The sequence below is a fragment of the Mesoplodon mirus genome, assembly GCF_964341445.2.
Source record: "Mesoplodon mirus genome assembly, chromosome: 11".
NCBI classification, from domain to species: Eukaryota; Metazoa; Chordata; class Mammalia; order Artiodactyla; family Ziphiidae; genus Mesoplodon; species Mesoplodon mirus.
Window position 1 is genome coordinate 71,352,464 of NC_138987.1, and position 11,952 is coordinate 71,364,415.

Below are 11,952 nucleotides of genomic sequence, written 5' to 3' on the forward strand. Positions count from 1 at the left end.
TACTATGGTTTTCTATCAGTTGCATTAAACAGGTATTTATTAATATGATACTATATATCAGTTCCTTAAAAAGCCAAAATTCTTGATTTTCTAGTTTGGATTTTTTCCAAAACTTCTTTAGAAAGGCAATCTCTAAATGATTAATAGGAGTTTTGCAGCATAAGTATTATTTTTCCCTGTAGTGTCCTTCTAAAATTACAAACATCACATGTATCCATCCAAACATGTGATTAATATGGTCTAGATTTTTAGTAAATTAAGATGATTTTACTTTTTGGCTTTTTAATATACACTGTATGAGAAGCTAAAAGTTCTGCTTTGGGGGCTTTCCAGATTTCTCCTTTTTGTGTCATGAAATAGGGAATGAGTATTTGATAAATACATGTTAGAAAACCAGAAAATTCAAAATTGATTTATGTCCCTTGGAGAAACATTTTAAAATTTTGGAATATATTGGCTTTTCATGGTATACCCTTTTGCACTTCCTTTTAAAAAGGTTTTGTGGGGCTTCCCTGGTGACGCAGTGGTTGAGAGTCCGCCTGCCAGTGCAGGGGACACGGGTTCATTCCCCGGTCCGGGAAGATCCCACATGCCGCAGAGCGCTCTGCGTCCGTACCGCAAAAAAAAAAAAAAAAAAAAAAAAGGTTTTGTGTTTTGCTTACTATAATTAGTTAAAAGTCCACTCTGAGGGACTTCCCTGGCGGTCCATCGGTTAAGACTCTGAGCTTCCACTGCAGGGGGCACGGGTTCAATCCCTGGTTGGGGAACTAAGATCCCGCATGCTATGCGGTGTGGCCGAAATAAAATAAAAGTCCATTGTGTTATAATTTTAAGGGTTTTTCACCCTCTTTTAAGTAGATCATAGCTTGTTTTCTAAAAAAATTCGATGTGAAAAGTTCTTAAATTAACATTGTCAAGGCTTTCATATTTAACTGTAAATTTTATTACACTTTTTTTTTTTTTTTTTTTTTTTTTTTGCTGTACGCGGGCCTCTCACTGTTGTGGCCTTTCCCGTTGCGGAGCACAGGCTCCGGACGCACAGGCCCAGCGGCCATGGCTCACGGGCCCAGCCGCTCCGCGGCATATGGGATCCCCCCAGACCGGGGCACGAACCCGTATCCCCTGCATCGGCAGGCGGACTCTCAACCACTGCGCCACCAGGGAGGCCCTATTACACATTATTAACTTAGCATTTTTCTCTGGCATAATATAAAAAGTAATCCTTAGGAGAAACATTTTAATTTGAATTTTGATTTGAATTTATATTGCATATTTGTTTACTTACTTGCTTTTACCCTTTTTAGGTTCCAATGATTCTGGTTGGTAATAAGTGTGACTTGGAAGATGAAAGAGTTGTAGGAAAGGAACAAGGTCAAAATTTAGCAAGACAATGGAACAACTGTGCATTCTTAGAATCCTCTGCAAAATCAAAAATAAATGTTAATGAGGTATGGTGAAATAGAACTCATGACTTGGAATTTAGCATTCAAAATTAATGGAAAATAATGAGTCTGTATTAACACAACCCCAGGTTAATTTGTACTCAGGGTGCTTTGTTGATCATATAGGCAGAAGTCTTGTGTTAAGTAAGTGCATGTTAATAAGCAATAATGCTCTTTGAGCCTCTCTATTAAATACTGGTACAGTGGAATTTACCATAAAATGAAGGAAGAATGGACAGAAAATGATAGGGACGGGGAAGACAGATTAAGTCTTCAGGTATATGAAGGACGTTATGTAAAAGGCAAAGACAAATTCAACAAGGCATGAACGGCTGTTGCCTTGAAGGGACTTAAAATAATGTTGTAGAGTAAGGATACATAGAGTTGAAGAAGAGTACATAATTGTTCTCTTTGGATGGTGGTAAATGTTCTGTCTGAACTAAGATCCCTGCAGCTCCTTCAACTCAGTATTTATTTTAAGGAGAATGATTTTTAGCCCTCCCAAAAAATAAACAGAAAAGAACTTGGCGATTATAAGAATACCTGGCTTTACTCTCATTCCTTAACTGAACAGAATATTTGCTTTCTGGGGAAAAGTTCATGGAAAGTTCAGTTTTTTCATTTTACTCTTTCACTTTTAGTTCTTTGGGGGCTTTTTTTCCCTGTAAATTTTTTAAAAAATTTAATATGTTTGCAGATCTTTTATGACCTAGTGCGGCAAATTAACAGAAAAACTCCAGTGCCTGGGAAGGCCCGCAAAAAGTCGTCATGTCAGCTGCTTTAATATACTAAATGCATTGTAGCTCTGAGCCAGGTATGTTGATATATCTTTTCCTCTGTTTTGTTTGTTTGTTTCCTCTAATTTTTAACCTCAACTTTCTTAAGGGTTAAGAAAGCAAATATAGGATTTTCTTTTCTAAAAAAGAAATGGTTACTTCCTTTTTAAGATATAAGTTAATATGATATCCTAGTAATTAAAATAATTATTTCATTTATATATCATCATCAGAAGTAAGGTATTCCACATAAGTGAGAATTCTAGATGAGTTTATCCAGTATATACTCATGCCTCAGTGGGTCACTGGTTTGTGTTGACAATACAGTGGTGATGAAAACCAGTCTTCTCTGCTTTCTTCTTTGTTGCCTTAAGCTAACTAAGGTCTAGTTGGAGAATTAGACAAACAATTGCAAAATATGATAAATGCAGAATAAGTCCAGCATGGTACTGATAATAAAAAAAACCCTGATATATTATGTGCCAGGCACTCTTAAGTACTGCCTATATATGTTAATTGTACTCTCACAACAATCCTGTGAGGCAGAACTATTATAATTCCCATATTACAGATGAGTGAACTGAGGCACAGAAAGATTGTTACTTGTTCAAGCCCCGCAATTAGTGAATAGCCTAGTCAGAATTGGATCTAGTGATCTGAGTACATCGCTCAGAATTTGAACTGTGGTCTGGCTCCCAAGTCCATAATTAGTCACTATTATGGCTGCTATTGGAGCATTTAACTGGAGCACCAGACCAGTCAGATGTGAACTGTGGATTCAGGGAAAGTCTGTCAGAGTGAGATACATCTAAGTCGAAATCTGATGGATAAGTAGAAGTTGTGTAGGGGATGAAGAGTTCCTAGGAAGAGAGAACCACAAGTACAACCCTGAGATGAGATAGCAAAGCAAAACTGAACATACAACACTGTAACATAGTTTTTGAAAACAGTCATATTAAATGAGTTAATACTTGTAAAGCAGTTAGTTCAGTGCCTGGCACACGGTAAACCCTTACCTATCAGCTGCTGTTTGCCAGGTATTGTTAAACCATATCTTACTGTACTCTTATCCTTGGGAACTTTGAATGTTTGTAGCTCTGCTTCTTCCTGTGTTAAATGGCCCTATACTACCATAGAACTCTGATTCTGTATCTCTCTAGAGTTTTTGTCCCTACTCTCCATTTAAGGCTTTGTGTTTAGAGATACAACCTCTCACTTTTTATATCCTCTCATTTCCAGCCACGTGCCCATTCTTAGCAGCACACATGTGCCTGAGCTCCCACACTCCCATCTGTCCTTTCCAATTTGCTACATTCAACCTGCTAAGATTTAGGAAACTTAGAAAACTCATTCAGACTCCAAACGAGGGCTTAAAGTTCAAAGCATTTGTGGAAATTATTTCATCAGCTACGTCGATATTAACAACCTTTCTGAAGCTTGCAACAAATCTGATTCTCAGAAAACCAGTTTAAAAAAAAAAGAAACATTTTTTTAGCCCAGGCATGTGTGCAGAAAATCATCCAAAGTTAAATAAATAAATGACAGACCCCTGAGTTCTGATTTTACCTTCTTTACATCACTCAAATTTTTAAAAGTTTAATTTGGTATGATTTTAGTGTAATAACAGCCTTTTCTGACATCTATCTTAGAGTTGGTAGAATCTGTTTGTGTAGAATTAAAAAGTACATAGCTGTCAACTGTAGAGAGTCTTCGTGAAATAAATTCTATTTTGTTCACTTCTATGCACCAGCTTTTTAGCCACTCTTATTAGAAGAGTAGGGAAGAAAAGTCTTGATTTTCTAATACTAGAAAGCCTGGTTAGATGTGCATTCTGTATTTGTCATGTAATTCTAGGGTTGTAAACACAGATCAGCCATTTTGTTAATATTGCTGTCTGTTTTATAATCCTAATTCTAGTAAAGGTGACCTAATGTAAAATTTTAATGTGGTTTTTTTTCTTTTTCCCTTGCTTTTAATCTTTGGAAGGTAATACAAAGAAATTTGCATTAAGGTACACTCAACTTACATTTGACTGACTTTCAAGAAGGCAGCAGAATAGATGAAGTCATTCCAAAAAAGATGAAAATGTCTACCCATGCTTTGCTATGAATCGTGGTACCTGGTCATAATGTAATGACGAGGATAAGAACCTGTATTATATTTATTTCTGACACTTTAGCACTGTTGTCTTAATATGTCCTTTGGATCTTTAGTGTGCCGTTTACACCCCATGTTTTCAATTAATTTAATTTTCTCATTTTGACAGGTCTGAAGAACTGTTGCCCAATTCAACAGTGCCAGCATTCCAACTTTGTTAAACCTACCAACATCTTAAATGGACTTTCTGTGGTGGTACCCTTTAAGAGGCGGATGAAAGCTACTACATCAGTTTGCACATTCTAATCACTTTCCAGTATCACAAGAGAGATTTTTACTTATATAATAGTCCTAGAGTATGCAGCTGGTAAAACCAGAGGCTACAATCCAGTATTACTGCTAAGAGACATTTTTCATCCACCAATGTTGTACATGTATGAAAATGGTGTACTGTATACTTTAACACGCCCTATACTTTGTATTGGAGAGTACAATAATGTAAATCCTAAAAGCACCACTATTTTAGCATAATAAAAGAAAGTCCAAAGAGCTCCTATATAGACTACTCCAGATAACTTCGCTTCTTTGATACTTGTAGCTTATTGTAATTTTTTTTAAGAAATTCAAGGTCATTATCATTGTATTGTACAAATAAGCGCTTTGATTAACACAGCTATATAGTTTTTTTAATTTTTAAAAACCTGTGGAGACAGTGATCTTGTCTTTAAAATATGATAGTCCTTTCAGTATAATGTCTTAGATTAAAGACATTGCCTTTAATATCTGTTGGGAAGGAAATGTCCAGACTTTTCAAATCTTTTATTATATGTTTCCTTTTTTGTTTACATAGGGAACAATGTTTATAGTTGTGTGTACAGTGGGGGTCTACAACAAGAAGTGTATATTTTCAAACAATTTTTTAATGATTTAACAATTTTTGTAAATCATTTTCAGGCTTCTGCAGCTGTAGATTCTCACTGTGAATCCCCTGCTTGCTCATGCATAAGTGTATTTGCAATACCAAATATACAGGTTTAGTATTTTTGCCTGTTAGTGATTGTTTCACATGTGTAACGTTTTGGTTGAGATGTTAAATGGTGGACGAGTACTGTGGATGTGAATGTGGGAAGTAATTTTAATCATGTGTAATTGGTCACAAGGCCTAAGTTGCAGTAACTATTGCTGTTTTATTTAACAATGCCTTGTTGCTTTGTATGCATTAACGTTTGGGTGTAAAGATTGTGTGTCTATCCAACAGGGAGCCACAGTATTTAAATTGACCAACCTAATGTTACAACTACTTTTGAGGTGGCCAAATGTAAACTAAAAGCCTTAATTAAAGTGGTGCAATTTTGTATAACTTAGCATCAGTAGTTCAATAAATTTGGATTGCCATGCAAGGGCTTGCATTATAATTACTTGCCACTTGAATGTGTTTTGTGTAATGTTTAACAGTGCTAGTAAATAAATATGGGTTTAACTTCTTTTTAAATGGAATGGGTGCATTTTGCATAGCGTGGTTTCATAATTTAACATTTGGGCAGACTCATTAATTACAGAAATGATGAGAGAGAGAAGTCAGATATTGTTCTTAGTATGTTTGAATATCCACATAACCATCTTTTGAATTTTTCCTTTGGAAAGAATTTTGTAAATCAAGCAATATTACTTATGAATGTATGCCTTCTGGGCAGTGTTCAGTAGCTCTTTGAGGTATAGGAGGAAGAATTGAAAATACTTTGACAGGTGTTAAACTTAGATTTTTTTAAAACAATAGGGCACAGTTGTACTTGTGGTCATAAAAATCTTTCAATGAAGTGGACTCAAGTACTACTTTCTTTTTATATAATGAGTGTTTGTCTTAGATGTGCTATAATTCAGTTCTTTTTTGAAATCTGTAAATGAATCTTAACTCAAACTTTATCAAAATATTTTCCAGCCACCGAGCATATTAGCAATTAACTAGTGATACCATCTAATTTAGGGATGTCTGCTAATCCCCTGAATACTTGGTATTTGAATGGGACATTTAAAAGCTCTCATTTTAAAAAGAAAAAAGTCTTATTCCTTACATATTTCACTCACAGAGTTCCATATATTAAAAGGTTCCATGTTATCTAAAGAAAAAAATGTTCCCTCAGAAACCCCACTTAACTAAGAGACTTGTTTTGGCAGAACTGGTTTTATTTATAGTCACTGGGAGAAAATTAAATCCGCCAGAAGTGGAATTATGGAACACTAAAATCACTTCAATTTATTATGTCCTGTTGTTACGTCCATTTGGCCCTCTTTGAGGGCACCACCATTAATTCAGTTACCTTCATAAATGTTTGTTACCTACCAGCCATGAGCCAGGCTGCATTTTAGGCTCTTAAAAACATAAATATCCAACAGGTAAATTTAGTAATTTCTTGTCAGCCATTTATTCTAGGTCTGAGGATAGAGCAGCAACCAAGATCAACTTAGGGCCCTGCCCCCTAGGATTGATACTTTACTTTGGGGTTTCTCAGCCTCAGCAGCACTGTGGATGCTGTATGCTAGATAATGAGTTGTTGGGGGCTCTCCTGTACATTATAGGGTTTTTAGCAGCATCTCTGGACTCTACCCACTAGATGTCAGTAATACCACCCCCGCCCCCAAGTTGAGACAAGCAGAATTGTCTCCACACATTGCCAAGTGTTCTCCAGTTAGATTCAGGGAAAGGGGAGAGGGGTGTTGAAGGGCAGAATTGCCCCAGTTGAGAACTGTTGATCTGGTGGGAAACAACACATTAATTACAGATGAGTGTTAGGGGTACAAAGCAGACAGTTTACTATAGTGAAAAAGAATGGGCTCCGGAACCAGATTTCCTGAGTTTCTAATCCCAGCACTGCCACCTCCTAGCTTGTGACCCTGGTTAGTTTCCTCAGTTGCTTTATCTGTAAAATGGGAATGATAGTAGCATCTACTTCACAGAAGTTAAAAAGAGTGAAGTACATGGCCAGTGTCATCCTCCAGGTCAATATTTTTGTTGCTTTTTATTTTGTATTTTGCTAACAAATGGGGCTGTGGTTTTGGCAAAAAGCACCATTGTCTCCCATACAAAATAATAACTGTAGCTTAGGAATGCAAATCATATGTAGATTGACTTTTCTGGTACTTAAATGGACAAAAATATTAAAATAATTAAGTCAGAAAACTAATGAGTCCCTTTTTATGTCCCCAAGGATACTTGGAGAAAAGCAAATTTTTGGAGAAAAACTGGTATTTCACGTAATTTTTCTAAAAAGTGTAAAAACCCTATTTTAACTTTCATGTTGATTCAATTCCTTTTCTTAAATATATAATCTTTACCACACGTGGATATTATGAGTAGGAAGTTTTAAAACCTCTACTTATGAGAATAAGTTTGCTTTGCCTTTTTTTAAATTATCTCTAGATGTGGGGCAGAAAGCTTAGAATCAAAACTCATTACTGCAACATTTTTTCTTCTGGTTTGTCTGTCTGTCTTCATTGAATGTAATCCCCATCTATTACTTTGCCACTCTTTAAATCATGGAAATGTAGAGTTACAGTATTTTATCATTAATACTCCTACGACCTTATCTTAGAAATAATCTTAGTGTTTGCAGTCTTTTTTTTTAAGTTTAGTGTTACTTTTTGGCGACATTGGGTCTTTGTTGCTGCACGCGGGCTTTCTCTAGTTGCGGTGAATGGGGGCTACTCTTCATTGCGGTGTGTGGGCTTCTCATCGCAGTGGCTTCTCTTGTTGTGGAGCATGGGCTCTAGGCGCGCGGGCTTCAGTAGCTGCGGCACTCAGGCTCAGTAGTTGTGGTGTGCAGTCTCAGTAGTTGTGACGCACGGGCTTAGTTTTAGTTGCTCTGCAGCATGTGGGATCCTCCTGGACCAGGGATCAAACCCTTGTCCCCTGCATTGGCAGGCGGATTCTTATCCACGGCACCACCAGCAAGGAAGTCCCAGTGTTTGCAGTCTTTTTCTCTCAAACTAGCAGTGAGCCTTAACAAACTGACTTATAAGACTCAAAAATTTTTTAATCTGTTCTATAATTTGTTGCAGTGCATGGGTACATCTGGTATTTTATGAATGTATGAGAGAAGTGAAATAGAAAACAGAACTAAACTTCTGTTCCCTTAACTGACCATTGAAAGAAGAACGTATGAGTCCTTTTTATGATATTGATGATACTTGTCAAAATTCTAAACCTATTAATGGAGCAACTAAGTTTGTAGGATTGACATTAATTTATCTTTGAAAGGTAGAAATAAAATACTTATTGCTGAATAGGTCGGTTTTCTAAATGCTGCAGAAGTAATCCATATGTTGCACATACTTTGAACTTGTTCCCTTAAAACACCCTTTGTGTGGCCTATAGATTACTGACCTTAAAAATTAAAGATTTTTTCCAAAATTAGGGATATCCACCTGATCTTTGTATCTTAAGAATCAACAAACACATTCAGTATTGCATATTTACCATGGTTCAAGCACTGTTCACTATGCTAGCGTGGATACAGCAGGGATGTTCTGCTCATGTGGAGCTTACATTCTATTGGGGGGAGGGGGGAGTCAACAAATGAGCAAAACTCAATTGGTAAAACAAACTGTCTCAGAACTTTCTATTTGGGACAACTTAATGATTTTAGAAAAGCATGGTATCGTTTTTAATATGTATAAAGATGTTACCATTTGTAGGCAGTTAATTTCTCTATTCTGATTTATTTGAAAGGGTGTGGAGAGAATTTTTACTGTTTTGTTATATTACAAACCTAGTTTAACCTGATTTTCCTCATACAGTGACTTAAATGAAATAATTATCCATATTCAGCATTTGGGTCAAAATGCAGGTTTTTTCCTGAAGACTAAACAAGGCAGATCATACAAGATTTTGATGTGAATAGAGTATTCACTTACATCAAAAGGATACAGCAGTTTTTTAAATAGGCAGAGATCAAAGCCTTCAGTGTTTTTGTCATCTACCATTATTACCCATTGAACTTTCTATTTATAGTGTGGTAGTTTATGCCCCCTGGGAGCACTAAGTTCAGAACAGGAAACTCTATTTCTGTCAGATGTGAAATGTGCTGTGTTTGGAGGAGAGGGGAGTAGCAAAAAGTGAATGAGAGAATAAACCCAATCCCTGCTGGCAAAGTGCTTAATGTATCAGTGGTGGGGAAAGCCAGTCAGAAAGTATCCCATAAGCAAAAATCTAGTACCTCATATCTAACGACAGAGAGTTCATGCTCCATTATCCACACTAATCCAAGGGACTAAGAGTAAAAATTGTATTTTACTTGTATGGACTATTTGATTTATATTTCTGTTCATTTTACTCAGGTCAGTGTTAATTAGATTCTCTGAGCAAATCAACCATTGATGGAAAACTACATGGCTGGCAGAAAAAAATGAGTGTCTTTCCATACTGGAAATGGAGCAAGATCAGACGGGTACAGCATAAAGTGGGAGTAATATGACTAATCAACAGATTTTGACAGCTGTGTGAAAGATAGCTCAGGAGGTAAAATGGTAGAGCTGGAGGTAACCCAGCCAGTTTGTAGGCTGCTTGGGTTTGTAAGCGTGAAGTGATAGCGTTGGAGCTGTGGTGAGAAGGGGAGCCCACAAAGTTTTAAAAAGGAAGAACTGGAGAATTGTTTAGTGGCTTAGATGTGGGAGCTGAAGGAAAGAGTGAAATACCAGGTTATATGAGCCAAACCAGAGGGATTGAAACCAATAATGAAAAAATACAGAAGCCAACAAGGAATCGTGGTTTTTAGTGCATGAGCGAAACAACTTTTTGGTATGATGAAGTTTATTTTAAGTGAAATGTTTTAAAGGGTATCTTCTGAAGAGAGGTGGATTTTAACAGACTTTGAAGTCATTGACATGCAGGAGGCAACTGAAACCATGAGTGTGAATAAAATTATTTTCATAAGGATTAAGTATAGAGAAAGAAATATAAGAAAGCCTGGCCTCAGTGGGATGGGGAGGAGAAAGGTTGGAGTACAAAGGATTGCTGTTACAAAGACAAGGGCCTAGAAGGCAGCAAATAGCCTTCTATAGCCAGAGAATACAGCATTCTTCAAGGCAAGACAGTGTCACCCTCTACTTGGTTTACACTGGTAAGGCCAGCAGTGGTTCGTTCTCTCGTTGCATCATAATTTATATCTGTCTTTTCATATACTTCTTGGTGGGGAATTAGCTACTAATCTAAGGAGATGATAGGATAGTTTTGGAAATACCATCCTCTGATTAGTACCAGGTCTGTGGATGTCTGTTCAGCAACTACAGGCACACCTCAGAGATATGGCAGGTGTAGTTCCAGATCACCGCAATAAAGTGAATATTGCAATAATGCAAGTCACAAATCTTTTAGTTTCTCAATGCATATAAAAGTTATACTGTACTGTAGTCTATTAAGTGTGCAGTAGCATTATGTCTAAAAAAGACTACAAACCTTAATTTAAAAGTATTTTATTGCTTAAAAAAATGCTAATCATCATCTGAGCCTTTGGCAAGGTGTAATCTTTTTGCTGGTGGAGGGTCTTGCTTCAGTGGTGATGGCTGCTGACTGATCAAGGTGATGGCTGCTGAAGGGTGGGGTGGCTGTGGACATTTCTTAACATAAGACAGCCATGACGTTTGCCACATGGATCAACTCTTCCCTTCATGAACGATTTCTCTGCGGCATGCAGTGCTGTTTGATAGTATTTTGCCCACAGTAGAACTTTGAAACTTCAAGTCAATCTTCTCAAACCATGCCGCTGTATTATCAGCTAATTTTATGTAATATTTAAAATCCTTTGTTGTCATTTCGACAGTCTTCACAGCATCTTCACCAGGAGTAGATTCCATCTCAAGAAACCACTCTTTGTTGATCCACAAGAAGCAAATTATCATCCGTTGAGGTTTTATCATGAGATTGCAGCAATTCAGTCACATCTTTGGGCTCCACATCTAGTTCTAGTTCTTTTGCTGTTTCCACCACATCTGCAGTTACTTCCTGTACTGAAATCTTGAACGCCTCAGAGTCATTCATGAGAGCTGGAATCAACTTCTTCCAGATTCCTATTAATGTTGATATTTTGACCTCTTTCCTGAGTCAGAAATGTTCCTTCTTTTTTCTTTTCCATTATGGTTTATAATTCCCTTTGGTATACAGTAGGACCTTGTTGTTTATCCATTCTGTATATAATAACTTGCATCTGCTAATCCCAAACTCCCAATCCAACGATCCCCCCCCGCCCCCTGCCGGCAACCACAAGTCTGTTCTCTATGTCTGTGAGTCTGTTTCTGTTTCGTAAATAAGTTCATTTCTGTCATATTTTAGATTCCAAATATAAGTGATACATGGTATTTGTCTTTCTCTTTCTGACTTCACTTAGTATGATAATCTCTGGGTCCATCCATGTTGCTGCAAATGGCATTATTTCTTTTTTATGGCTGAACAGTATTCCATGTATTATATGTGCCACATCTTTATCCATTCATCTGTCAGTGGACATTTAAGTTGCTTCCATGTCTTGGCTATTGTAAATAGTGCTGCTGTGAACATAAGGGTGCACGTGTCTTTTCCAGTTATAGTTTTGTCCAAGTATATATCCATTAGTGGGATTGTAGGATCATATGGCAACTCTGTTTTT

General features: G+C 36.9%; 1 protein-coding gene across 5 annotated transcripts in view; it reads left to right on the top strand.

Annotated features, from left to right (window-relative positions):
• RAP1B (RAP1B, member of RAS oncogene family) overlaps positions 1-5,812 on the top strand; it is a 47,227-nt gene extending 41,415 nt beyond the window's left edge. For 4 of the 5 annotated variants that reach the window (XM_082634667.1, XM_082634668.1, XM_082634665.1 and 1 more), the window contains 3 exons: positions 1,305-1,448; positions 2,140-2,256; positions 4,205-4,478. In XM_082634667.1, the coding sequence (XP_082490793.1) occupies positions 1,305-1,448; positions 2,140-2,226 (231 nt within the window). In that variant the 3' untranslated portion in view covers positions 2,227-2,256; positions 4,205-4,478. The other variant, XM_082634666.1, reaches the window with a different exon arrangement.
• The last annotated feature ends 6,140 nt before the right edge of the window (positions 5,813-11,952 follow it).